At 44.9% G+C, this 27,244-nt stretch overlaps 12 protein-coding genes and 2 non-coding genes across 14 annotated transcripts; 5 read left to right on the top strand and 9 right to left on the bottom strand.

Annotated features, from left to right (window-relative positions):
- Window positions 1–224: 224 nt before the first annotated feature.
- Window positions 225–2,606, bottom strand: PET111 (Pet111p; the record flags this gene model as incomplete). Its single annotated transcript, XM_037285493.1, has 1 exon — window positions 225–2,606. The coding sequence occupies one exon, from the start codon at window positions 2,604–2,606 to the stop codon at window positions 225–227; it is 2,382 nt and encodes a 793-aa protein (XP_037141389.1).
- A 1,060-nt stretch (window positions 2,607–3,666) lies between these two features.
- ROY1 (Roy1p) lies at window positions 3,667–5,325 on the bottom strand (the record flags this gene model as incomplete). Its single annotated transcript, XM_037285492.1, has 1 exon — window positions 3,667–5,325. One exon carries the CDS (start codon window positions 5,323–5,325, stop codon window positions 3,667–3,669), a length of 1,659 nt encoding a protein of 552 aa, XP_037141388.1.
- A 144-nt stretch (window positions 5,326–5,469) lies between these two features.
- Window positions 5,470–5,543, bottom strand: HG536_0Htrna7N. Its single transcript has one exon. It is a non-coding gene; the product is annotated as a tRNA-Asn (tRNA).
- Window positions 5,544–6,391: 848 nt separating this feature from the next.
- TRM732 (tRNA methylation protein TRM732) lies at window positions 6,392–10,666 on the bottom strand (the record flags this gene model as incomplete). Its single annotated transcript, XM_037285491.1, has 1 exon — window positions 6,392–10,666. The coding sequence occupies one exon, from the start codon at window positions 10,664–10,666 to the stop codon at window positions 6,392–6,394; it is 4,275 nt and encodes a 1,424-aa protein (XP_037141387.1).
- A 299-nt stretch (window positions 10,667–10,965) lies between these two features.
- TIF11 (translation initiation complex factor eIF1A) lies at window positions 10,966–11,427 on the bottom strand (the record flags this gene model as incomplete). The annotated part of the gene is made up of 1 exon (XM_037285490.1): window positions 10,966–11,427. One exon carries the CDS (start codon window positions 11,425–11,427, stop codon window positions 10,966–10,968), a length of 462 nt encoding a protein of 153 aa, XP_037141386.1.
- Window positions 11,428–11,644: 217 nt separating this feature from the next.
- On the bottom strand, window positions 11,645–14,884 carry TPS3 (trehalose 6-phosphate synthase/phosphatase complex subunit; the record flags this gene model as incomplete). The annotated part of the gene is made up of 1 exon (XM_037285489.1): window positions 11,645–14,884. The coding sequence occupies one exon, from the start codon at window positions 14,882–14,884 to the stop codon at window positions 11,645–11,647; it is 3,240 nt and encodes a 1,079-aa protein (XP_037141385.1).
- Window positions 14,885–15,222: 338 nt separating this feature from the next.
- Window positions 15,223–16,137, top strand: HG536_0H00850 (putative endodeoxyribonuclease; the record flags this gene model as incomplete). Its single annotated transcript, XM_037285488.1, has 1 exon — window positions 15,223–16,137. The coding sequence occupies one exon, from the start codon at window positions 15,223–15,225 to the stop codon at window positions 16,135–16,137; it is 915 nt and encodes a 304-aa protein (XP_037141384.1).
- A 108-nt stretch (window positions 16,138–16,245) lies between these two features.
- Window positions 16,246–16,752, top strand: SAP30 (Sap30p; the record flags this gene model as incomplete). The annotated part of the gene is made up of 1 exon (XM_037285487.1): window positions 16,246–16,752. One exon carries the CDS (start codon window positions 16,246–16,248, stop codon window positions 16,750–16,752), a length of 507 nt encoding a protein of 168 aa, XP_037141383.1.
- Window positions 16,753–16,922: 170 nt separating this feature from the next.
- CUE1 (Cue1p) lies at window positions 16,923–17,522 on the top strand (the record flags this gene model as incomplete). The annotated part of the gene is made up of 1 exon (XM_037285486.1): window positions 16,923–17,522. The coding sequence occupies one exon, from the start codon at window positions 16,923–16,925 to the stop codon at window positions 17,520–17,522; it is 600 nt and encodes a 199-aa protein (XP_037141382.1).
- Window positions 17,523–17,645: 123 nt separating this feature from the next.
- Window positions 17,646–19,118, bottom strand: CAC2 (Cac2p; the record flags this gene model as incomplete). Its single annotated transcript, XM_037285485.1, has 1 exon — window positions 17,646–19,118. The coding sequence occupies one exon, from the start codon at window positions 19,116–19,118 to the stop codon at window positions 17,646–17,648; it is 1,473 nt and encodes a 490-aa protein (XP_037141381.1).
- A 763-nt stretch (window positions 19,119–19,881) lies between these two features.
- Window positions 19,882–21,102, bottom strand: HG536_0H00810 (uncharacterized protein; the record flags this gene model as incomplete). The annotated part of the gene is made up of 1 exon (XM_037285484.1): window positions 19,882–21,102. One exon carries the CDS (start codon window positions 21,100–21,102, stop codon window positions 19,882–19,884), a length of 1,221 nt encoding a protein of 406 aa, XP_037141380.1.
- Window positions 21,103–21,502: 400 nt separating this feature from the next.
- Window positions 21,503–21,613, bottom strand: HG536_0Htrna5P. Its single transcript has 2 exons — window positions 21,577–21,613; window positions 21,503–21,539 (listed from the first exon to the last, which is right to left on the bottom strand). It is a non-coding gene; the product is annotated as a tRNA-Pro (tRNA).
- A 1,688-nt stretch (window positions 21,614–23,301) lies between these two features.
- On the top strand, window positions 23,302–26,022 carry RSN1 (Rsn1p; the record flags this gene model as incomplete). Its single annotated transcript, XM_037285483.1, has 1 exon — window positions 23,302–26,022. One exon carries the CDS (start codon window positions 23,302–23,304, stop codon window positions 26,020–26,022), a length of 2,721 nt encoding a protein of 906 aa, XP_037141379.1.
- A 204-nt stretch (window positions 26,023–26,226) lies between these two features.
- PPA2 (inorganic diphosphatase PPA2) lies at window positions 26,227–27,126 on the top strand (the record flags this gene model as incomplete). The annotated part of the gene is made up of 1 exon (XM_037285482.1): window positions 26,227–27,126. One exon carries the CDS (start codon window positions 26,227–26,229, stop codon window positions 27,124–27,126), a length of 900 nt encoding a protein of 299 aa, XP_037141378.1.
- Between the last annotated feature and the right edge of the window lie 118 nt (window positions 27,127–27,244).

Here is a 27,244-nt window from a genome sequence, read left to right as displayed (position 1 = left end):
CTTTCCAAAAGCGTCGCTTTGTTCTACAATGCTATGAATCGGTCACCTAGTGGCTATTATCGATTCAGCTATTCTCCAGCTTCCAATACATTCATCGAGGGTGTCATAACAAGTGGCTCTTTTCGCTTTTTCAATGTAGCTCAATAAGCACTCTTGGGTGTGAATGATCTGAGAGTCTTGCTACCTGTACTTCGATGATATGTATATACAAGTGGTTCATTAATCTATGCTTTATCAGAATATGCAGTAGAGGTTAAGGTTTTCCTTCTCTTGCGTTCAATCCTCAAGAGCTCTTTAATCTCTTGACTTAACCATCTTTGCAGAAGGGTGTATAACTTACGACTTTCGTTCAGCCCTTCAAATTTGAAAAAGACGTGCTTTTCGACTAGCAGCTCAATCTCTTTCGAGATGTCTGCGAGAGATGCATTGTGAACGGCAGCTAGGCGATCAGCTCTTTTCTCGAACAGCTTCCGGTACGCCTTAACCTGCCTGATACAACCGCGAGTGACAAGCTTTGCATCGCCGTTTTGGTTCCATGCTCTTAATAATGCCAGGAAATCGTCAGCTCTATAAAGACGAGCTGCAATCTTCAATGCTGTCATATAGTACATGAGCCACTGCTGCCTGCTTCGTTTGTCGATAAGATTGGCTGCCTCTGAGATCAATATGTCTGCGTGGTTGTAATCGCGAATTAGAATGCTAATCTGTGAAAGTTGTAGGTAGTTCTGGAAATTCAGGGATTCTCGGTGCAACCGCACAAACTCTGCCAGCTGAGCCTCCAGCAGAGGGACCTTTCGAAATGACAGCATTTCAGATTGCGATATGGTCGATTGATACTTTGACGCAATGTCGTATCTAAGCCAAAGTATGTTCAACTTCAGGGGTACTTTGTAACGCTTCGAAAGCATATCGCTCAAAGTTTTGGCAAGGTTCGGGAGAGAAGAAGAAAGACATTCTCGTATTGCACAGAGATAGAAGTCAAAGTGAGGCTTTGTACCTCGCTTCAAACTTTCTAATGCGGTGTCAGTCGCGCTAGCAATATCATGGCTGGCGATAAAGCTTTCAAACCTCCTAAGCCTCTCGTAGTCAACTTGAGGTAAGCCTGATTTAAAATGCTCTTCGCCGCCCATGACTTTTCGTTTTCTTACCTTCGAAGTCTGTTTAAGCACTTGATGAAGTTGCGGGAACGCCCTGATGTACTGCTTTTTGGTCAGTATAACCTTCAACTCATTGGTTATTTCTCTTGTAAGCGTCGGATAAGCCTGTAGCGCACAATCCCATAACTGTTCAACGTGACTGATCTTCAAGCGTATCCGTCCAGCGGCTCGATTTAACACTATGTCAGAATAATATTGAACCATTTGATTAAGCATGCCATGTCTAACGAAGAATTTAGCAATAGTCAGATGAAAAGATCCATCCAGGTGTATCTCTTTGTCCTGCTGAACTTTCTCGATAACATGTCTTATACTGCTGAAATCGTCCCCCATAACTAATGCATCAAGCACGGAAAGACAAAAGTGCCGGCGATCAATGGGCCTTCCCTCGAGGATTGTAAGAAATTTATCAATTTTCTTTGTCGTGGCGTCTTCTACAGAGGAGCTCTCCCTCTTTATTTGATGTAGACTCTGACAGAATTCTGTGATTTGAAAAACAACATCTGCCTGATAGCCAGTCTTCTTGACAACTTCATGCTCCAAGAACTCCTCGAGGCCTTTTCTATCGCCAGATTGTATGAATAATCGATGAAAAAGAGAAAGGGTTTCATAGTCCAGATCGCAGCAAGTTATACTTCCATCTCGCATACATCTTTTCTTCACCCAAAGTTTGAAAATGAACATCATCGAGTCCAGATCTTGTAAATTGCTCAGTTCACGACAGAACATTTTAAACTCTGTCTTTGTGATTGGAAAAGTCTCCGGATTTTCTAATATTTGGATAAAGAACTGTTTGGCAAGCTGCAGATTGTCATTCCGCAGAAACGATTTCAGTCCTATGGAAATGCTATAGCGCTCAAGCGTTGGTAATTTAATATACTCTGAGAAAACACTTTCGCATAGCTTATAGTTACCCAGGATATCTTCAGCATTTAGAACTATTTTTAGGAATTCCTGCCTGATGTTTGGATAAGTGTCTTCGTCTTTGATAAATGAAGCGCAGTCCTCAAGGACACAGTATATTTCGTGAATCTCATAATATCTTCTGATCGAGTGCAGTGATCGCAGAAGAGTCATCAGGTGAGGCAAACTGAAAAGCATGGTCTTATTTCGGATACCCTCAAGCACAAGGCTCACAGTCCTGAGATCGGCCTCAACAAATCTCGCGTGCCATTCTTTGAGATAGGACTCTTCAGACACAACTTTCAGAGGCGGGTGCAAAATCTTTGAAGCAAAACCACCATGATTACTACCTGGCACTTGAAAATGCTGCGATGGAATTGGCTCATATAGACTACCTTTGACCCAATCTGCAATGTCGTCCTCACTCTCTCGTTCTGCTGATCGTAAGCATGTAAAGTACCTGTGCGTTTGGCTCACAGTCCAGCCAGCTTCAAACAGATGAAATATTCGTACTGTAGGGCATAAAAACGGCTTTCTTCGTAGCATGTCGCTCGTGAGCGGGTCATGTATTATTAGAATGCGAAGGTATGGGTATGATGCGGAAATGACAGTACCTTAGTGTCAAATGCGATGAGCCGGGTTCTAAAACAACTGGTTCCTATGTAGCAGGACCAGCAAGACTTGTAGAACAAGCTCAAAAGGAAAGGGAAAATGCAAATGGTAATTACAGGAGTCAAACGGGAGTTTAAAATCCTTTGTCAATGGGAAATACACCAGATATACCCTTCCAGGCCTTCTGTAAGTGTCTGAATCTATGAGTAGTATGAAAAAAATTGACCCGCGTAGCTTGTTCATGATCCAATATAGGAACAACTCTTCTGACTGCAAATTGGAGACTGAGCAGGCCCTTTCAGAACGATAGAACGGTTCCGGAGGGGCTCTTGAATCTGGTTTCATCTCTAAAATTCACTATTTCCTCTTGTTAGCCTTCATAGGATGGCATGCAGCATTGACAAGAACCAACAGCCATCGCAACCGAGAAAATCGCTTCAGGAGCCCTCTCGGACCTTTATTCAAGCTTAACAGCTAGCCATTCTGATAGTTTTTGATTATCATGAAGCATCGGAGCCGTCCTCCCATCTAACTCTTAAACCGTAGAACCCTGCTGTTCGTGACCTATATCGCAGAGGTGTAAGGTCTTCTGTGTGATTCTTAAGTGCCTTTGACCGACATATGATATCTCCTTCCATTTGGACATAGCCTTTACCTAAAACCGAAGGCTAGGTGGTTTATACAGCTCTTCCGTACTTCTGCTGTAGATCAAGCCTGACGTACGTCAAAGTTCAAGCAGTATTTACTTGTCCTTCTTTCGTCTGCTTCACAACCAGAAATAGTGGTCGTTGTATTCAAGCGCCAAGATTAGCCGCCCAGTATGGCATATGCTGGCTGAAAATATACAATTTAAAGATGGGTGATCTGACGTCGGCACTAGCTAAGAAACCATAGTCAAACTATATGAACGCCCAGCAGGATGGCTAAAGTAATGCCAAAGACTGCAGAAGCTGGTTTAGGACATACTCAATAACATCTTACGCATCTCATAAATTCATGAATAAACCGATTCATAGCTGTGCGATTCGTTATCAACAGCATAGTAGATACCAGAGAGCAGTGCAGTCCTCAAGCTTGGTAGTATTTGCACCAATGAGTCCATGTAACTGTCGAAGAAATGGGTAATCACCACCGACAGAGGATGAAAGGTTGACTCGTCGAACAAGCAATCATAGTTCTCGAAGTGGTGTAGGGCCTCATAACCATGTAAGTCCCAAGCACGGTAAAAGAGACAGCAGTTGAAAGCCTCCAAGTCCCACTCAACTAGATCCATAGAGTTGTGAGTCAGAAAATCTCCGGCATAGGCAAAGAAGACAGTTGGTATAACATCCATGTATCTTCCGCTTTCCTTGGAGTAATATTGGTGATTCATTATATACTGGTCGAAAATGGGTAAAACTTTACCGCAGTAGTCACACTGACAACCATTCCAGAGCAAGTCGCAGACGAGGACTTCGTATGCACTCAAAGACTGTAGCATCGTAGGCGCAATAAGGGTTTGTAACGATTTCAACTTGGGCAATACAGTCTCATACAGAGTTCTTCTGCGGAAATAATTGCCATGAACACTGTCATCTGAAAGTCCATTCAATGGTGTCTGGTGTCTGATACTCAGTTTCCGCAGGTTTGCTCCGACATCCGGTATGTGAAGAAGAAATTTGTTGATCATAATGTCCCAGTCTTCTTTCGCCTGATGGTCGGTCGAAACGGCAGTTGACTTCTCAATCAGGGCTAACTCCTTCAGTGACTGCAGCCGTGGTGCAAGATCCTGAAGAAAATCATCGACACATCCACAGCCAACATTTTCACAGGATAGACCTAGTTCCAACTTCTGCAAGGTTTGCAAGTTCACCATTTCTTCCAGATGTCCAAACTCTATCTGGTGCAAGTGTCTATCATGCGAGTTTTTTCCATGTACGTGATTCAGCTTCAATGACTTTAAAGAACTGCACTTCACTCCTTGCGAATGCAGGTAAGAAATGAGCAGTAAACTTGAAGTTTCCGCATTATCAAACATCAATTCAGCTTTCGCGAGCTTATTTGACAAAAACTCAACCACATGCGAGGGCAAAGGCTTATCAGGCATTGAAGGATATTGTAAAGCCCATTCTATTGAAGTCAGGCCAGCCAGCGATTTCGTCCTCTCAATAGACGCAATATCGATAAGTCTGATACTTTTCAGGTTGCTCAGATTTAAAATTTTTGCTTTATACTCATGGAACAGCAGCGGATCTCTAATATCAAGCAGCTCAACCTGATCCAGATCAATGACCTTGTCAAGCAGTTGTCGCAGTAGCGGATCTCCAGTTTTGCGGTCCTGAAAGACAGAATCCTGAATAACCAGTTGGCGAAGGTGACGCAAATGTCGAGATTCCAGGAGCCTTTCGATCCTGTCGTAGAGAAAAAGATCGTTCTGATCGGCACTTTTCTTGAGAGCCCTATAGCCACTTAGATAGCTCCTACCGCAATCGATAAACCAAAAATCTGAGCGACGGACAGGATCTCTAGTTACAGTAATATTGTGGTATAGCTTTTCAATTGCCAAACTATCATGTAACTTTCTAGAAGTTTGTGCTAAACTGAGTAAGTCATTTTGATTCAGAAAGAATGAAGTTTTTGAGAGAATGGTGAGCAATTGATCCTTTTCAACCATGGCGCATCCTTTATTTGAGGGCGAACATTAGAGTCGAGGAAGATCAGTTCCTCAAGGTGCGAGTGGAGATGTAACAAGGTCAAGATTCAATTGTTGATAATAAACAGAGTAAGTCAAGTCAGAACTGTTGAAAAAAAAATTTTACGACCCCGGTGAGGATTGAACTCACGATCTTGCGATTAACAGTCGCACGCCTTAACCAGCTTGGCCACGGAGTCTCAAAATTTACATTTTTTTTAAAAACTGATTAAACTAAACCTAGTTAAGGTTCTTTAACCTCTGCCCTGCCAGAGGATAATTGCCATGAACAAGATGACGAGCAAGTGAACCAGACAATCGAGAGGACCCGAGAATGCTGTCTGATCATCGTGTAATCCGATAACGAAGAATCAAGATCCAATAATGGTCTGACACCAAGATTGGTCAGCGGCTGTCTGACAAGTATGAGACGGTTATGTGCAACATAATCGGATGTTGGAAATGGAAGTTGAATGGAGTCCAGATAAGTGATCGAATGGTGGAATTGAAATGCATAAAGAGGAGGCCAGCTAGCTTAGATCCAAGTCGTGCTTCCACACAGTAATTAGTCTTATAGATAAATAAAATATTTAACAAGCCGTCCGTTTTCTGATCTAACGACTTATCCCTGAGTTGCTTCGAGATATCCTGCCCTGTTTATTAAACTGTCCTGGAAAATATCAATCAATATCTCAACAGTGACTGAAAGCTTGTACGAGGACTCTGAATGACAGAAATCTTTAGAAACATAATATATACATGTATATACTGATGAGTACAAGCCCGGCGGCTCCAATGAACATCGTGTTATCTTAGACCTGTATTTTATACAGACGACGTATCAGACTTCTTTCAATAAACCAGATCGGCTCTCAGAGCCGCCATAATAGTAGATTGTCTTTTGGAGATATACTATTAGTCCTGAGCTCGCAAAGTAAAGCCGCCATCATAATGTACATCAATATAATTAATCTTTCTAGTCACTTGAGCACTCTATTTCCAAAAAAACAATGGAGAGGTGTGGGCAGCCAGATCACCAATATCTTTGTCACGACAAACTCATCTCATTTAATCTGGCTGTGGAAAGATTAATCGAATCTAAAAATTCATGATTTAGAATGACAGGATGAATTCTGCTATCTATCAAAACCTGGTCAAAGTTGAGTATATGGCGTGTACCAATCAGTGCCAATAAAGCTCGCAGAAGAAGTAACCTGGAAAACACCTCCCCACTGCTAACCCAGCCAAAAGGGCCGTCTCTCATGCCGGTGGCATGGAGATATGCGATGACTTTATCCTTCAGGGCCACAAGCCAATGCACGAATTGATCATCGTAACCAGTTATCTGGAGAAGCCTAGCATATTGTAGATTAAGTTCAAAATCATTTCTGAACTGGTTATCCTTTTCAGTTTCAAAGACACAGTTGCCACGTATTTCGGGCGCAAACAAATCATAGCCTTCAAAGAACTCTTTCAAAATTCTAATGACATTTTCTGCCACAAGTTTTACATCAAAGTGCTTGACAATTCGCGTCAACAGCATACGTGACGTTTCCACCGGGTTCAGAGTTTCTGAGTCCCCAGTAAGTCGGAAAATTCGGTTCAAAGAAGAAGCAACTGCTAATCTTATATCCTCATCATCGTCGCTCAACATTTGATTCAGAATTAGAAGCAACCTAACATTATTGGAAACCTCTGGGTAATCTATCATACTTTGGAAGCATGCAATTCTGAAATCCACTGGCTGGCCATCGGCATAATACTGCTCAGATAGTTTTTCTAGAATCTCAACATTATCAAGGGTGACATTTTTACCAAGCGACTCGATCGCCGCCACCTGTAGATCTTCACTCGGAGGTTTTTCTATTATGTCCATTAGCAGATGCAAATCAGTTTTTTCATCTAAGTTCTTCAGAACTCTCAGGCTCAGAGAACGTACCGAGGGCGCGATATCTTCATCATTCGCTAGCCGTATGATTGAATCAATGAAAGTCTTCGTTATGTGTGGCATGTTCTTATGGCTGTTCATTGCAAATCTCAAAGCAACTTCTTGAACCTCATAAAACGGTGAACATATAGCTTGCTCGAGTAACGTTGAGACGCACTCTCCTTCGCCATATTTGAATAATGTTTCAAGAGCAGCAGCTAGGCAGATTTGCTTACTTCCATTGATTGTATACAACCGAGAGTGCTGATTGAAAAACTGAGTAATGTAGTTGAGGAGACTGTCTTGCTGATCTCGGAAAATATCATCATCAATGAACTCGAGAATGTTTCCCATCAATGATATGTACAACTTTGCCGTTAGGAAGCACTTGTTGTGACCAAGCAGCTCATTGCACTTCCTATGCAGTGTCTCGATCAAACCTGATAATTGCTCATTATTAAAACTTTTCAAAGATGGAATCATCTCACTTATTGCTAACAAATAACCATGCAGACTATTTTGGTGCTTAATATTCATCCTATCGGCAAGTTCTCTTGAAATCTCGATCGGATTCTCAGCCAAGGAGGATATACAACGGGCTGCCAATTCTCTAATTTTCCAGTTACTGCTTTCTAATGACTTCTTTACTTCGCTATTGAACGCATCGAGCCCTTTATATCCAGGAGTCGGTTTTAAGCGAAGTAACACGCTCAATACGAGAAATGTTGACTCGATTTGCGACCGGTCTTTAGTTACTGTTGATGCAGGTCGCAGGATTTCAAGCAGATCTTCTCTAATACCCGGATACCTGGTGAAGAACATGCGTGCACTGACGCTTTTACCGCTCTTGCCAAAAAGTCTGTTTTGCAGCGAAGTGAATAACATTATAGAGCAATTCCTTAGTGCCCAGGTATCGGAGTCGAAAGTTTTTAGCGCTAAAGAAAGAGCTGCAGGCGTATATGGCTCAGAAGCTTGCGACAGTTTTGACTCAGTGAAAATTGCTTTAATGCAGTTAAAAGCATTAACCTGCGGAAGATCTACCTTGTCTTGATGCTCTTCCATTGCCGTTGATGCAATCTTGATCAACCGCTCAAAAGCGTATTTCAGTAGTGGACGCTCTTTTCCCGACTCTGCTGATAAAATGACCGTAAGCATGGGTGGTATGCCTCCTGATCTTCTAGTAACATTCTGAGTTTTAACTTCTACAGATTCCAATACGGTCCTAAGCCATTCCAGCAGTTGACTGGCATTTTCTTTCTTGCATCTAAGGCATAGCACTGAAAACGTTGGTGTGACAGATTGAAATGCACCACTGTGACGGATGTCGAACAGTTGGTTTATTAGGAAGTCTCCAATGACAATCAACTGGTCTGGAGAAAGGGCATATTTTGAAAGCAGGACACGCAGCAACATAGATGATTCCTTCGTCGTCCTGAAAGCAGTGCTCAAGACGAGTTGGGCGTCAATATTGCCATCCGGGTACATCATCCAAAGATTATCTTCGCAAGACTCATGGCATATTACATGCTTCACGGCACTCCAATTAATCAAAACAATTTCAATGCATTTCTCAACTATGGGACCGGTTATTATCTCTTCGAGTTGATTGTCTTCAAGGATAAGTGTGAGTGAAGTTAAATATCCACTTATTGGTTCGTGGATATGACGAAGGAAATCTTCCTTGCTATTGCAGATTTTTTCATGCAAAGTGTCGATCATTCCTTCCACAAATGCCACTTTATCTGGCGCTGCGCAAAACCGAGTACTTTCGAGTGCTGCCCCGATATCAGAGTATTGGTACTGCCGCAAAAGAGAATCGGCCTGAGTTTTTAGATAGTTCCAGTCGATACTCTTTTTCAAAATACTGGAATCGGAACCCTCAAGGGCCTGCAGCAACAACATCTTCGCCATTTGGCGGATATCTGCAAAGTTGCTTGCCAAACAGTCGAGCAACAACCTCACTATAGAATTGTCTCTGAAAATAGGCACTGAAAATGGATAGCTTCTTGGGTTCTTCATATCCAGATATTTCGCGGGAATAGAAGCGTCTAGGCCGCTCTCGATGATTATATTGAACAGTTTCAATGCCACATCATTTCTTTGATATTGAGTACCGGGGCAAATTTGTAATTTTAGAAATCCCAATAACCATTCTAAAAATGATTGACATTCCTGTACATATCCAAACTTCGCTTTCTGTTCAGCAGGAAACTTGCCGGCCCTTTTCAGACTGCTAGCTCTTTTATGCAAAGAATGTGCAGAATCCCTTATGCGGTAGATGAAGTGCTTGAAGGAGCTGCAAAAATAGTTCCTCACCTCGATTCGTGTATCGACAAAGAATATCGTCAAGTTTTCTTTAATCAGGTGAAAAATGTTGGAATGTATCGGTGATGATTTCTTGGTGGCGAAGGTCAGCAGCTCAAAGGCGGCAAGTTTGGATTCGTCGAGCTTGAGGAAGCTTCCGATCATGTCTATAGGAATTAACCTGTCATTGTGGAAGGGCTCTTCTTCAATGCCCAGCTCTTGACCGACTCTGATCACGCTCAACAGGACTGACGGATTGTGACGTGGGATTCCTTTAACAAAAGCCCTAAACGCATTAGGAGGCACCTCTTTGAACATAGGTTGCAGGATATAAAGTTCAATGGATTTTCTGCATTTTTGATTGCTTAAATGGAATATTACCGGTTCTTGCCAGAAGCCGAGCCAGCTTGGAAGGTTCGACAGATCTCCGCCAAAATGATTGTAAAACGCATTGGTCAGAATCTTGCATAGACTTTTGCCAACTGGGTTGGAGAGAATGTCTGACTGCATTAGACGTAGTGACTCATCGACGAAAGTTGGCCTTTTTTGCAGAACCGGATAGAGATCCAGCTCTTCCGCTAAGGCCTCGATTAAGTAATATTGTACAGCGAGGTCCGAAGGAACTTGAAATGTTCTGTCCAGCCAGGAACTAAAAAGCTTGTCACATTCAGTACGCGGATGAATCAATCTCATCAGGTGCAACAGTTTGGTAAACAAGTTCTTCAAAGCGTTTATGAATGCAGGATTGCCATTCTTCCAAAAATCTACCACGTATTCGAAGATTACAGTGCTTCCCTCAAAGGTAAGAATCTCGTCTTTGACAACCTTAATGTAGCCGCTCGTGTCGATCTTCTTGTGACTGATCACTTGGCTTGTCCTTAAAACCCATATAGAGAAGGTATCGGTCGCTAGCAAAGCTAGACTATCAGAGATGCCATCAGTCTTCTTTTGGAAATAGACAAATAGCTCCTGGCAACATTCAACAAACTGCTTCAGCACTTCTTCCTGATTATCAGGCCCAATCTTGGAAGGATTATACTTCAGGAGTAAATCCTTTATAGACTCGATCGATTCACGAGCATCCTGATTCATGCTGGCTGACCAATGCTGTATTGCGACCTTACTAGCTTTCACAGTTCTATCGCTAGTTGTAGTTAGACAGCGTCTTCAAAGAGCATGGAGGTTTGAAAAATGGTATGAAAATTCGATTTGCCTATGCATAAGAGCACGAGAGTATCTTGGGTCTTCAGTCAGCTAGAGCTGGAGGACCTAGACGCACGCCGTTTCGATGATTAACGGGTTCAATCTGTATAAATTAGAATTCTTTTACATATGTGTTTTGTAAGGTCCATGCGTATGATACGGCGCAAAAAGTGCCAGTACCAATTGGTTTAAATGTCATCAATGTCAAGCTCCTCGTCGTCCTCTTCTTCTTCCTCCTCGTCTGCGTTACCGAACTCGAAGTTGACGTCTTCATCGGATTCGAAACCAAAGTTATCGGTTTCGTTAATCTTCGCATTCTCAGGCAGCTCGCCTTGGTTCTTCAGCGTTCTGGCCTCATCCAAATTATATTTATGAACAACATCACATTGATCGTCCTGGAAATCTCTTAAAGAAACTAAGATTATGTCACCTTGTCCCATCCAAACTCTCTTTCTCAGCTTACCTCTGATATGAGCCATTCTCCTGACGCCATCAAAACACGTAGCTTCTACTCTACCGTTACCCAACATTTTGGTAATCTGAGCATATTCTTGACCCTCCTCTTTGTAGTACAGCTCACGCTTTGGACCATCACTTTCGTTCTTTCCCCTTCTACCCTTTTTACCACCTTTGGTGTTCTTCTTACCCATTTTGATTAACGACTATAACCAGACCTTAGATATGACACAACAATAATTACTCAACAGAGTGATAGAAGATCAGCCAAACCGTTATATTCCACCTTGGCACTACTTTAGCTCTCATCATCTTCGGCAATCACAGTTCGCAAAAATTTTTCAATGTCGTTCATGATGATATATATAAACCAACGCCGGACCTTCATTGGTCACGTGGAAGTGGTATTAACTAGCGATGTGGAGTCCTAGTGATGTCCTGGAGGATCGCAAACAGTCCATTGAGACCGTCGACGTGTTCCTTAGCGTAGGTGGAGGTGGCTCCATCGTAGACCAGGCTGTAGCCGAAGCGCAAGGTGCCCCTGCTGATTTCTTCCTTAATGAGTTGGAAAATAGGTTCGATGGCAGGAGAGGAGGAACCGGTAACGCAGGCAAAATCAACGTGGTACTGGGATTTGCCCTTGGAGGTGAAGTAGCCGCCGCGGGTGGTTGCCGTGGAGCCGATATCGGCCGGCGTCACCGGCATGGAACTGTTATCGTAGGCGTCGGTTCTGCTGTTGTAGAATTTGAGCAGAAATTGAGTCGCTGTGGAGGAAAGACCCTGTTCTTGGACAAAGACGATGTTCTTGTGTAGGTATGCGTGAATTCCCTTTTCGTCAAACAAAGTGTTGATGTGGGTGATAGCCTCGCCGACGACGCCGGCAACACGGTCTTGGTCCTCAGCATTTTCGGTATGGAATCTGATCATGGAATCGGCTATCTTGTAATAGGACCCAGGCAATCTCTCCACTTTGTCGTCCAGGATTTTCACCACTTCGCTCTTCCAGTCAACTTGCTCCACGATATTGTACCACACATTGTTCAATCTGACGTATGCACCGTTCTCTGCGATGAGGCCAAGGTTCGCAACACGGCTGTAAAGACTCTCTAGTGTGGTTTTAGAGAAGGAGTTCATGACGTATACGATGTTTTTGGCGCTTAGATCGTTCAAGATGGAGATCATTCTATAAGTTGGGGGTTCTGAGATCTTGAAAATAAATAGATGCTTCTTAGACTCCCTGTAATCGCTTAGGATTTGGTCAACAGACAAGTTGAACACTGTCGATCTCTCCTTGTTGAATTCCCACGAGTTGTTAATATCCTGCAATGAAGTTGTGATCCAGTTATCAGAATCGTTATTGATCACACTCTTGACCATCTTCTTCCAACGTAATCTTTTCTCTTCCGGTGGCATTTCCAAAGCCTTTTTGATCATTTGTGACACACTTTCGATGTCCCAAGGATTGACCAAGAGGGCCCCATCCTTCAATATCTCTGCACTACCAGTGAATTCTGATAACAATAGGGGGGCGTGTTTCTCTTCAGAGCAGGCAATGAATTCATGACAAGTCAAGTTCATACCCTCTCTTAGAGGATCAACCATAAACATGTCGGCTTCGCAACTCAATGCGAGATACTGTTCAAAATCCAGATCCTGGTGCAGGAACACCACTGGTTGACTGGTACTCAAATTTGCAGAAAGAGAGTTGATTCTGTCAACGACAAGCATGACCGACCGTTCCAATTCAGCGTCTCTTTGAGCCCCAATGCAAATCTGGATCATCGTTACCTTCTCAGCGTACTCGGGATTTTCTTTTAAAAACCTCTCATAGGCCAACATCTTCTTTTTTAGCCCCCTAACACGGTCGAATTGATCGCGGCAAACAATGAGTAGCTTGTCCTTCCACTTGTCCTGGATGAGTTGGCGCCATTGCAGCACTCTCTCGTTCTTGAGCTGCGAGTTCAAACGGAAGAGATCGATACCAACAGGCGTGTTGTGGACCGTAACTATTTTTCCCTTGAACTTGATTTCATTATCTATAACATCAGACATCAAAAGTTTATTAGCGGTTTGCATGAAATGTCTTGCGTATTCCTTGGTTTGAAAACCAACGAAGTTGGAACCCAGGATCCCCTTAAGTATTTTTTCTCTTTGGGCAAAGCATCTGAATACCTCACTACTAGGAAATGAGACATGGAGGAAGAATCCAATTTTGGCGTGTGGTAATGCTTCCCTCACCATTTCTGGAACCAGCATCAAGTGATAGTCATGAATCCATATAGTATCGCCGGCTTTATAAGTACTTATGATCTTATCGGCAAATAGCTGATTCAATTGACGATAATAGTTCCATGAGTGGTTCTCAAAGGCCTTCGAATTTGGATTGTCGGGAATCTCATAATGGAGACTTGGCCACAGTATTTGTTTGCAAAAATTCTTGTAGGCGCCCTTGAAGGTCACATCGTCAGTGAGCACAGCTTCTGAGTTATATTCGGCACTCAATTTCTTCGAAATCTGCCTGCTCACATTTTCTGGGATTTCATCGGTTGGAATACCGATCGTGCCGACCCAAGTGACCTTATCCTTGATGATTTTCTCAGCAGTGGCATTCTGAACAGCGTTTCTTAGCGCACCGTTACCTTTAAGACTAGGAACGATCTTCCAGGGAACACGCCCAAAGAGCTCGTGGGAGCTGAGTAAGAGAGAAGCTCTCAGCTTAGCATTGTTGGAGTATCCGCCGAATTTGGGAACATGGTAGTGCAGCTCCTGCTCCATCTCGAGATCGGACTCAGAACCATTGGCCACCACCTCCTCCGAGTCGGACTCTGAGATGTAACTTTCATCAGAGAAAGTGTTCTCCAGATCCTTGGCCATTTGAGAATACTTCAGATGCGAAGGACCCGATTTTGCGGACACACTGTTCATGGAGACCGTCCTGGGAACCCGCTTCATCGCTGGAAGCGACGAGCTCTGTTGCTGCTGCTTGACCTTGGCAAAATCCACCACAGCAGAATGCACGTCTGGCACAGCTCTCGACTTCGGGGTGATCACGGTGCCCGAAGACGATCTGCGGTCGAGTTTAGCGCGGCCCTCGAGCGCCGACTGCGAAGTGTTGGCGCTGTTCAACACCGATTGGTACAGCAACGACTTATTCACGTTCTTAAGCAAGTTGGCAGTGCTATCCTGTGACACCGCCCCCGGTCCGGCTGCATCCAAGCCCGGTGACCCCGGCACGGACGCAAAGGGGGAGACGATGTCCTTGTTCGAGAAAAACTCTTGTGCCGAACCACTCTGAGATCCCGAAACCACCGCATTCGCCGGTGTCGACGCCTGCGTTCCGTGTGCAGTCAGGCTTTTCATAAACTTCTCCGAGCTCAACAACTCCTCCTGTCTAACTCCGCCGCCTGGAGCGGGACTGGCCACTCTAGATCGAGTGCCATCCGCAGGTTTCAAAAGCTCCTGGCTGCCGTCGTACCCAGTAAACGGCGAGTTCGAATGCACCGAACTGGCCCTTTTCCGGCCCAAACTAGCACTAGATTCATTGATCTTCACCAAGTTCGAATCGACAAGCCCCTGCTTCTCGTCCAACGGTCCCTCAAGCTCGAATTGCGGCTGATGTGGCAGGAAAAGGGAAGCTATAATGATCGCCATTTTTTCTCACCTAGTTAACTCTGTCTTACTCTATCAATATCAATGCTCGACAAACCAGAAGACCGACCGATCTCGTCTTGTAAAACCTGCGATCTCTACTGCTTATAGCTGATTGACACCGCTTATACGCTTCGATGAAGGGAGTAGCTATTGCCATTCTTTCCAAAACCCCCGTTTTATAAGGGGCCTTGCTTGCGCAATCACCACCTAAGGTCAACGGATGCCCCTTAGTGAGAACAAAGAAGACGAAAGAACGAGAAGAACAAGAATAAGAAGAAGAAGCCGTGATCAGAGAGCTCGAGAATCACGAGGAATGCTGGTGGCAGATTGCTGGCTAGATGAGTAGATTCGTGGATGCGCATTGCCATGTGAGCAGTGGAGATGAGTTGCATGGAGAGCTAGACGTCGAGGGACCGACGCTGAGATGTGTGATGTCCAACAATGGATTTGATTGGGAGCGGCTGAAGACGGTTGGCGACGCTGGCAGATTGCGGCGAGGGTTTGGCGTCCATCCGTGGTACTGTCACCTGTACAGTTTGGGCGAGACGGACAAGCGGTCTCATTACGAGTCTGTTCTTGAGTGGAAGGACGACGACGCGTTCGAATCGCTGCTGGAAAGGCTCCCGGAGCCTGTGCCGATGGAGGAGTACATTTCGCGGGAGTTCGACCCGTCTAAGGTCGATGTGGTGGGGGAAATCGGACTTGACAGGATGTTCCGACTGCCTGAGAGCGGCTACTATGTGCACAGCAAGCGGCAGGCGCCGTTGTCGAGGGTTAAAGTGAAGATGGCGCACCAGATGGCGGTGTTTCAGCGGTTCTGCCGACTCGCCCGCGAGAGCCGGAAGCCCGTTTCGATTCACGATGTCAGGTGCCACGGCGTGCTGTTCGAGACCTGTGTGAGGGAGATTCTGCCTTGCGAGGAGGTCAGGGTGTGTTTGCACTCGTACACGGGGTCGCCGCAGACGCTGACGGAGTGCTGGCTGCGACGGTTCCCCGAGGACCGGCTCTTTCTCAGCGTCTCCAAGTACATCAACTTCAGGACGGAAGATGTCGGAGAACAGCTGCTGAAGCTGGTTCCTCCCCGATGCATCCTGACCGAGACCGATTTCCCGGTAGACATCGAACCCGAAGAGGATCTGCAGGACCAATTGGAATATACGTGCCGGCAGCTCGCGAGAGTGCTGCGATTGGGCGAACTGGATGAGGTGAAGGCGCTTATATACGACAACTATCAAAGGTTTGTAGCATCGTAATTTCGTTGAAGGCGGACTTGTATATAAAGTGCAGAAAAATGCTATCGCAGGGTACTACACTGCAAGACTACTGACGTACCAACAGATAAGGTTGTTTGGATCGAACCGATGGCACGAAATACCAATTCGAACAGTGAATCAGAGTCCAGGGCAAGATCGACAAACGTGAATGCCGCGGCGACCGCCGCCAGCACCGGCTCCCGTTCGAACGTTAAACAAAGACTGACTGCGGCGCAGCAGCAGTACATCAAGGAGCTGGTCAGGACCAGCATTACAAACAATCACCCTAGCTTGACGCGCAAGCCGGATCCCGTAGATTTCGAGTCCTACTCAGATGACTTTCTGCGCCGCTACAAGGACCACTACCACATACCGATGGCAGACAACATGACGCTCAGAGGCTATCTTCTCGGATCGGATTTGGGCTCCAAGACACACTCGTACAAGCAGAACCGCCCGGGGTCGCAGAATGCCAGGGTTTTCAAGAAGGATCTGGCGTCCGAGGTCAAGAAGCACTTCACGTCGCACACCGTAAAGGAGACAGAGTGCATACCGCACTTCATCTACAAGGTCAAGAGTCAGAAAAGAAGGTTCAGAATGGAATTCAAAGGTTAATATCCGTATACAAGGCGTATAGCTTGTCTGCTAGCTTCTCTCATAGTAATGGGGGTCACGCTGCACGAGGGAGCTTGTTTAAGCAGTACCATCTACAAGGGAGATGAACAGTACAGCGATTGACAGACGCAATTGAGACAAGTTAGCTACTGCTTAGATAGGCGTTTGTGATGGATAAGTCTACTGTAACGTTTTTGGTCACTATAATAATTGGCTTCATACTTTTGAAATGGTTTACGCAGGCGGAACAGCATCCTTCTGCTCGGCAGCTTGCCGGTGAGGAAACTGGCCAGACAAGAGGGGCCAATGCTGGGCATCAGCAAGCAACAGAATCAAGCCGGCAATTTGCCACCCGCCGCGTGAGAAGAGCCGTGACTCCTGATATGATTGAAGTGGTTCAGAGCCTGGCTCCCCATTTGCACGTCGAGCAGATCAGATACAGTCTGGAACAGACTGGATCAGTAGAAGAGACCGTTGAGCGATTTTTAAGAGGCGATGACTTTCCTTATCCGCCTGGGTACAGGGCCACCCCGGCAAACAGGGCATCTCCAAGGGGCACCGTCGATCACGGTGATCCAAGGAAGAAAGACAACATAAGACCAGATAACCTGCTGGAGAAATTCAACGTGGATCTTTCCGAGGACCTCAGCGGGCAAGATGTCAAAGACATGGATATCGAGGCGAGGAAGAAGTTTATGGTTTGGCAAGCAAGGAGGAACCTGGAAAAGAGATTAGAAACTGATGAGAGCTTGAGAAGTCTTGTAAATTGAATGTTTTACTACGTCATTTTTAGCATTTATCTTGAGATCACGATAATGTATACTGCATTGTGATATTTCCAAACCCCGTAGCTTATGTTAGCTTAGGAAAACTTTTGCTCTACGAAAGCTATTTCATGTTACAAGGGTCGGTTGAACTCTGCGTTTTCCCTTGTCATCTTGCGTGTTGGTGTCGTCCGATTCGTTCGTGAGCTTATTATCCCGTGTTGAATCCTTCCTTTTTATTGGCAGTATGTTGACGATATCGCCAGAGCTGACCTTTGTAGCCGCCGTCAAAGGTCCTTTGGGTTTCTCCAACGTTTCAGAAGATTGAAAAGTAGCGAGAAGCCTAGCGCTGTTCTCTGCACTGATTCTTCTGCCGAAAGTATCAGCGTGGAAGGATATGTAGGAGCAGAAGCCGTCCGTTGAGGAGATCATCAGCAGATTACCATCTGGTGACCACGCAAGATCTGTTAGCGGAGTATAATGCAGATTTCCAACGATCGCCAACGGTTTGACATTTTCCGTATCGTAAATTAGCACTTCATTGGAGGTTGCCACGGCAAACACAAGCTTGTAAGGAAGCTTCAAATAACTGGTATTATTCGGGGAAAGCTCGTAAAGGCACGGATGGAATGAAACGGCAATAGCAGGTTTCTTCAGGAAGGGCAAACACATAGACGGCTTGTTGCTTCCGCTTTTAATTGACGCCCTAGTGTACAGATATACTGCGCTGTTTGAATCTGATGAGCCTGCAGTTTCTGGACCTGCATCGCTCTTCATAATGCCAGCAGGGATGCAAAAGAGAGAACCGCAGCTGGAAATAGCCGGTCTTCTAAAAAATGATGGAAGAGTCTCATTATGGAACAAGAATGACAGCTTCGTCTTGGTTAAATCCAGACGATCGGTATCCTTTTGCCACTGCGGAAGCTCGCATTTCATGATCTTATTTTTCAACTTAATCTGTAACTTATCATCTTGACCTTGACTTCGTATTATTTCGTAGACATGAACGGCTCTATCTGCCGACTGAGAGATGATATATTGGTCAAGCGGATCCCAAAATACCCCCTGTACGTAGTGATTGTGATCCGTAAGGTGGGAAATGCATTCCCCGCTAGTAACGTGGAAGATTCTGATGGAGTTGTCCATTGAACCCGTAACAATATACTCATCCTGCGGTGACCAAGCAATATCGTAAATTTCATATGCTCCACCACCGCCGCCCGAACGTAATCTTTTCCAAACACTCCAGGTTTCGTTGAACTCCTCGAATTCCGCTTCGTCTACACCAAACTCCTTGATTTTGGTTTCATTTAGTTTCCAAAGAAGAAGCTGGCCATCGTCGCCCGCAGAAGCTAAAATATCTCCACTATGGTTGAACCTCACGACGTTGACTGCTTGCTCATGTTGATTCAAAGAGGATAGATAATCAATTGTATCGATTTTATTCTTAGATACTTCGTCAAAGTTCAAATGCCACACTCGTATCCTGTTGTCACCTCCCGCAGTTACCAGCTTGGGTTTCGCATCTTGACTTGGTTGGAAGCAAAGACTGTAAATGGGCTGCGATTCGTGCCAATAAATCTGCAAATTCGATGCCTCCATACCGACTGATGTCCGCCTTCGACTCCTACTACTATGAAGATTGAAAGTTAGACCCGTCTCTTGTTCGCGTTCGACAAGTTCGATGATCTGAAGGTTATACTAACAACAAGAATGAAGAAAGCTTGAGAGTGCTTTGTAAGATTCAGAAGACACGTCTCAGACCTCACTGGTGACTTAACTGCCAATTGTGCTTTCTCGTTCAAACGGAAGTTTTCACAGTATGGCTCAACATTATTAATTTACAATGATTTCTCAATTGAACTAAGAGACACTCCTGCGGTACCGCTGAGCAGTCATCTAGAAGTTTTGAGATCTAATATATGATAATTCAGCGCCTGCGTAAGCTGGATTAGCTGAATCATATACTTGATCATCGATATGTCGTTGCAAGTGATCTCTTCTCGAATACTTCAAGCTTTAGCTTAAAAGAATCTTCATTTCTTGACTTTGCAGAAGTTAAATCTGCTCTTCCGTTGCTGGAAAGTAGCAAGCAACTCTAGAAGTAACTTCCAGCATTGGAAACAATTCTGTTCATGCTTGTCAGCGGACAAACTTGACAAGTTGCATTGCATATCCTCTGATATTTCTTAGCACATATGTCAAATTCCTGATGGACGGTTGCCATTGTCCAACAGAGCCAAATTGTGCTGATAATAACTTCTATGGAAAGGGGACTTCAGGCTCGACACTTTTTGGTCCGCTAGATTTCTTACTTCGGGCTGAATTTGAGCTGTACTCCTTTCACAATCTTTTCTATTTTGTATTAGGGTTTCGCAACGTAGGTCAGTCTCTCGGAGTGTCCGAAACAGGTTCTCACCCTAATTCGCCTGTCCAAAGAGGCCCATCTAACACCTATGGCTATCGATGGATTCCTGGTTGTCTCCTCCTCGGTACTGATTACAAACATGGTCTGGGACGTGGAAGAAACATAGGCGTTGTCCGCAGGGATGGCCTTGTAGAAAATAGTGACCTTACTACGCCTCTTGTCGGTCACGGAGTATCCCATCTTAACGACATCGAATTGGAACATTTTCTCGCCTTGAAGGTTTGGTTGCGAGTAGAAACTGTCGCAAATTTGTTTGACCTTGTCTTGTGATTGTACGGTTACTAGATCATTGTTGGACCAGATCCTCGCGATTTCTAGGTCGGACTCAAATGTCAATGGGATGTATGTGGGCCATTGGGGGAGTGAAGACATCTTATACTTTTTTCTGAAGAAGTTGAACGTCCACCGGACCAATTTCTTATGCGAGGAGTAGTCTAATATAAAGCCCGCTGCTTTGGGAGTCCAGGCGAGGCATTCTTTCATTTTTGATCTCTGAAAAATTTGACCAACCAATCGAGTTTCCTCAGACATATCCAGCATCTTGAAGCTTGGCTGAACATGTATTACCTTGTCTCTCCCGAACACCTTCTCGAACTTTTTAACCTGAGCCAAGCGATCGTCATAGACAATGAGCTCTTGCAAGGATTTGTAATGATCCAGAAAATCTTCAATCAACGATATCTTGTATTCAGCGGTAGTTGAACTTATATTTGCTCTCTTCAAACAGATTGCATTGAAGAAAGCTTTCCCAAAAGAGCTAAACATCTCATTGAAGATGTCATGGAAATAAACTTCTTTCCTGCCAGTTAAAACAACAGATATGGTGTGCGGATCTTCATAGGAAGTTTGTGCCAGTTTAATGATTTCTTGATTCCAGTACTGCGCTTGCTGTTCTTCATCCGAATTAAGCATATCCCTAAAGGACTGTTCCAAAAAACTGGGCTCTGACCACCAGCCCCCATCGAGAATGGTCGACGAATTGAACAATGTGTCATAAAGCACTTTGGTGTAAAGCTGGCGGTTCGGATGCGGGCTGCAATACAGGGTATTGTCGAAATCGTACACATGAAGCTTCGTAATGCCTGATCTTGGAGTGGCAGGGATCAGCAGGTGATCTTTGCAGCTGTTCCATTTTCTAAGAGGACCATGGTCCTCCATGGTCTATTACTTCTCGATTAATCAAATAATCCTGCCTATCATACTAAGGTTTTTCCGACCAGTGTTAATGTGAACCAAAACCGCACTTACGCACAGCGTCTCGCAAGACAGTCAAAGTGTGCCAAAAAGTGGTTTGGTCCGTCAAATAGTCGATTAGATTAGTTGGTCATTGCTAAGAGACTCTGGTCCGGACCTCAAACCTGCAGCAGGCGCAACGTGGTTTTCCGTATACCAAAGCCGCTTGAAGACGGCCAAATAGTTTACTGACTAGAAGAGATGATATTGAGAACCTTGTTGATCGCGAACGATTCATCCCCACTTAGCCGCCAAGGGTTCGGTTCCGAGTGCCAAAGATATCCCGTTACCCGGTCCTAGATGACTAGGGAAGGAAAAATTAACGGGGGCGTGCTGGGAATTGAACCCAGGGCCTCTCACATGCTTGTACGTTTTTCATCCTCGGTGTTCCGAAGATTCGCCCAAAGCGAGAATCATACCACTAGACCACACGCCCGCCTTTTTCGAGATTTTACTCTTAAATATTTTGAGATACTCAGTGATGGCTCAGAATTGCCCGGCTTTTCACATGCTCCAGATGCTCTTGCAGAATTGAAACGACTCGCTTACTGATTAATTTGCCCATCACATCGGAAGAAACCCCACAGATCTCTCGAAGGGCTATAGAGATTCAAGTAATCGATAGCGAAAAGGAGGGTGAGAACAGACAAACGGAAAGTTCGAAAGCCCTTCTCATCTCTGCCTCCTAGTCGGCAAAAGAAATATTGACAGACTGTCAGAAATGACCCACCACAAGCAGGACTAGAGAAGAAGGAAGTGTACCTTGAGATAGACATCAAGCCTGGTTCACAAATCCCAAGAATGGCTCCATATAGGAGAACACTTCAAGAGAGAGGGATTATGGACATTGTGGACGAACTACTCGAAAAAGGCTTCCTCGGTCGTTTTGGTTAAGAAGGACATTGATCTGACTCCTCAGGGATATCCGGATTGTTTTCATCATTCTCGAACTCTGCTGCAGCCCAAGCCCCCCCCCCCCGTCGTAACTGTAGCTTCCTCAGTCAACCTCAAAGCCTCTGTTAGCTAGTGAGCTAGTAGTATAGTTTGCTGCATCTGGGCAGGTGTTGCACTTACTATGAGGATTCTTAACTGTTCATGTGTCAAGTATGGCGGCCCGACTGCCACGCGCGTGTTACTACCAAAATGGATGATTAGTCCAGTAACTATGTCTCGCTTATATTCGCGGTTACGGCGGTCGGTGCCCAAGTACCAGTCGCTACATCTGCCGACCGTAGGTGTTTTAGACCGGCGTTAGACGGTGTTGAGTTCGTGGTCGATGAGTTAAACGGGGTATACTAGGTGACGTCTGAGTATGGCGCTAACCCCCCTTTGACTACCTGCGCCGCCGACCCGCTCTGTTGGCCCCCAGATATCACAGTAAGCACTGAAAAACCTAGCGCAACTATTAAGGATCCGATACAAGCCGCGGCTGTAACCGGCTCTCCACCGATAGCTGTAGCTCCGCACACGGCAGCGCTCACTCCCACCCAGCTCTGTGCCAGCTTGAATGCAATCCCCACGTTCTGATATCCGCCTAATGCGGCGTACGCTCTTCTAACGTAGAGTACTGCAAATGACAGACTGACAAGTATTATGACTACTAGGACAGAATTTCCAATACGTTCTGGTATTAAGTGACTAGATTCTTGTTCTTTTAGCTCAATTAATCCTGGTTCTTTGGACTAGCTATTCTACTCGTTTACTGCGTCAAGTCGGGACCTTTTATACCAATTCTGACGGTGCTGGTCTCCCTTACAGTTTCTATGGCAACAACCCAGGGATTCCCTCCAGGCTGGGAAATTAATCGCTTGGCTGGCAAAAGTGTCCCAAAAAGGAAGTTATCGCTGCACGGAACGACCGAATCTGGACGGCGAGCGGCGGAAAGAAGCTTCCACGTCTTTTTCCAGATTCGGACACACAAGCAAGCGCGTTGAAAGATCGAACAAGCAGCCACGTCTTCCATTGCGTCATCTGGGAAAACTTTTCATACCCGATCTGAAACATTCCAATGTTGATAACAACTGTGATGAACATCGGGAAACAAAGCAAGTATTAATACTAGGCCATTCTAAAGAAAGAGCAGAAACTCATCAAACAGGGTCTACGGAAACGACTACGGAAACAATGGCAGGCGAGGCCAAGTCAGAGGGTACCTCCACATCCCAGGTCCTAACTGCCATTGTCAGTAACTCTACGATTTTTGGTATTTTCATGGCGATTTTTTTAGTGCTGAGGTTGAAGCTGAAGAGAATGTATGAACCAAAATCTTCCTTTGATCTGATTAGCGATGAGAAAAAACCAGAACCTTTGCCTCGCGGACTATGGCAATGGCTTCTCCCTCTGTTGAAAAAGTCTGATAATTTTGTTATTCAGCAGGCCGGTTTGGATGGATACTTTTTCTTGCGTTATCTTTTCCTCGTCTGTGCTTATTGCGTGGTATCAATGGCGTACATGTTTCCCATCTTGTTTTCCGTGAACGCAAGCAACGGGAACCATGAAAGCGGGTTGGATCAACTGGCTTTCCAAAACGTGAAGCATTCCGGTCGTTACTATGCGCATGTGTTTTGCGGTTGGGTGTTCTACTGGATCTTTATGTTCGTCGTGTACAGGGAACTTTACTTCTACAACTCTATGAGACAGGTCGTTTTGTCGTCTCCACGCTATGCAAAGAAGCTTTCTTCGAGGACTGTGCTCTTCCAAACAGTGCCTGAGCAGTATTTAAGCGAGCGTGAATTTGCCAAGCTTTTCAATGGTGTCCAGAGGGTGTGGATCACTAGAGGCGGGAACAATAAACTGGCTAAAAAAGTCGATAAGAGAGACTCCATGGTGACGCAATTGGAAAATGTACTCAATAAATACATCAAGAGTGGTGTGAAAAAAGTCAAAAAGATCAGGAAAAAGACACCAGATGCTATGGTTTCCTCGGACATCAGTCAGTACATTCCAGAGAACAAGAGACCCACTCACAGATTGAAGCCTCTAATCGGGCGAAAAGTCGATAGTATTTCTTATCTGAGTGAAATGATCCCAAAGCTCAACAAGGAAGTTGAAGAATTGCAGGCTAATTACATTAACCAATATCCCTTCAACTCGGTGTTCGTGGAGTTCGAATCTCAGTATCAAGCCCAAGTTGCTCTACAGACGGTTACGCACCATCTACCAATGTCAATGACACCATCATTTGTTGGGATAGAGGCATCGGATATCATTTGGATGAATATGCGTCTCTATTGGTCGGAGAGAATAGCAAGGAATGTCGTCGCTATCGCCGCCATTATTGCTTTGGCTGCGTTTTGGGCCATCCCGGTTGCGTTCGTGGGAATGGTTTCTAGCATCACATATCTTACAAATAAGCTTCCCTGGCTCAAATTTATCTATCAGTTGCCAAAGCCCTTGCTCGGTTTATTGACTTCATTGGCGCCAACTATCGCCTTGGCGTGGTTGATGTCAATGTTACCAGTGATTATCAGATTCCTTGCGAAAGTCAATGGCGCAGTTTCCCTGCAGGGAGTGGAGTACTTTACCCAACAAGGTTATTTTGTTTTCCAAGTCGTTCAAGTTTTCCTCGTCACCACTCTATCTTCTGCCGTGACATCAACAGCTACACAAATCGCAGAACAGCCGACGAGGGCAATGACCTTATTGGCTTCAAACTTGCCGAAATCTTCGAACTTCTTCATCTCCTATATCATATTGACCGGTATGTCCGTTTCTTCGGGTTCACTGGCTCAGATCATCCCTCTTTTCTTCCGTTACGTGTTTGGTTATCTCCTCGACAGTACTCCCAGAAAGAAATGGTCTCGATTTATTGATCTAGACGCCCCAGGATGGGGCACCACCTATCCAGTTTACACCAATTTGGCAGTTATCATTTTTTCATACGCCGTGATCTCGCCGATTATACTATTGTTTGCAGCTTGCGGTTTCTTCCTTCTTTATGTCGCCTACCTTTACATCCTTCTCTACATTCAAAAGGAGGCACCAGATATGAGAGGCATTTGTTATCCAAGGGCATTGTTTCAAACACTCGTTGGTATATACATTGGTCAGGTGTGTATGTTGGGTTTGTTTGCTGTTGGAACGGGTTGGGGACCTATCGTATTGCAGGTAGTGAGTCTGGTGGTCACGACGTTCATTCATTTAAAGCTCAACAGCGCTTTTGACCATTTGATGAAATTCGTTCCAGTTGATACCATGAAAGCATTGGATGGCAAATCCGATACGCCTTCCTTCAAAAACATTTACAATGACCAACTAGAAGAGGATGAAATCCGAGAGCTGCCCAAATTTTCGATCAAGAAATATGAGTCCAAGAATCCATTTTCATCGCATTCGGACAGAGTATCAAGTCTTCTAAGTGAGAAAACAATAGAATACAACGATAACGTCAAGTATCATGAAAACTCAGAAAACAGAATAACATGGATTCCTCTTCTGGCGGATGGCGTAAGAAGCCAGATACCTCCAGCTCCATTCTACAAAAGGTTTCTTCTGCCTCATATCTATTGTTCGTTCCAAGCAGTGAAGTCGAAGCTACCTGAGATTTATGGCCTTTTCGACCCAGAAGAAGCGGTCTCAGAGGAGAAAATCGCCAGCTCGTATAACTATCCACCTGCGAACGCAACGTGCCCGTCGGTATGGATCCCGAAGGACCCTTACGGATTTTCTACACATCAGGTTGAACAACTGAACACGATTGTTGACATATCGGATTCAAACGCCTCAATTGACGAGAAGGGGAAGGTGACGTGGCGTGAGGGGCCACCAACAGCCAACACTGCAGAAGACCAGAGGGACCCAGCGGACGTCAAGGGCACCAGGGATCCTTTTTCTGATAAAAAATAGATCTGTATCAATAAAAGCAATGCATTGTAGTCTTTTAATATTCGTATTACTCTTAGCTTCGATCAGCTAAGTCTTTTGAGGTCTGGACCCTGCCTTGTATCTTCGAAAGAAGTACACTTTTATTCCATTACTTCTCGCCTTCTGCATGATGTAGTGACAAGAGATACGTTATAGAAGAGGTTTAACGAACAGGAATATCCAATTATGAGCAAAATCTCCCTGGCTAGAATTGCTCAGCTCAAGAGAGTGCTGATTTCGACAAGAAAGTTTCACTCCGTTGAGCGAGGAAGTAAATACAGTGCGAGTTATCGGAATTACCTGAAGTTGGCCAATGGGGAGATCGGTTCTTATTTCCATGACGTTCCTTTGGAACTGGACGCTAACAATAGAACCGCAAATATGGTAGTAGAAGTTCCTCGATGGTCTAATGCCAAGTTCGAAATTTCAGGAAAGCTTGAATTCAATCCAATCGTTCAGGATACCAAGAAAGGCAAAGTGAGGTTTGTACACAACATCTTTCCCTACCACGGATATATTCACAACTACGGAGCCTTGCCACAGACCTGGGAAGATCCCAGTCGAGCCAGTGTGGATGGCCTCAAAGGAGACAACGATCCGCTCGACTGCTGCGAGATCGGCTCCAAAATACTTACCACAGGGACCATACAAAAAGTCAAGATCCTAGGGTCTCTGGCATTGATTGATGACGGTGAACTTGATTGGAAAGTAATTGCGATCAGTGTGGACGATCCGCTAGCAAACGAGATAGAGGGGCTAGACGACGTCGAACGAAAATTACCAGGCATTCTTGATGCCACAAGGGAGTGGTTCAGAAATTACAAGATCCCGGCGGGTAAACCAGCTAACAGCTTCGCATTTGACGAGGAATATAGAGGCATTGACGACACCATAGCGACCATCAAAGTGTGTGGTGGGGCCTGGCAGACGTTGATCGACGGAACGCTTCTCGCGCAAGAAGACGATTGCCAAGTGACGAGGGCTGGCAAAGGAATAACGATGAAGCCAGACCTGAAGCCTCCGCATGAAATTCCTAGCGAAGTGAATAAATGGAGCTTCTTATATCGCGACTTACCCGGGCAATAGCTTTTGTATGCGAAAATTTGTAGTGTAAATAGCTTGAAATCGATGATAACAACAAAGGTGGATCTACAAGACGCCTTTATAGGTCTGTTGAATTGGCTCTTGGAACCGTTTTTTGTGG

Source organism: Torulaspora globosa, chromosome 8 (genome assembly GCF_014133895.1).
Source record: "Torulaspora globosa chromosome 8, complete sequence".
NCBI classification, from domain to species: domain Eukaryota; kingdom Fungi; phylum Ascomycota; class Saccharomycetes; order Saccharomycetales; family Saccharomycetaceae; genus Torulaspora; species Torulaspora globosa.
The sequence above is the reverse complement of the archived record's forward strand: the minus strand, read 5'-3'. Positions and strand labels throughout refer to the sequence as shown.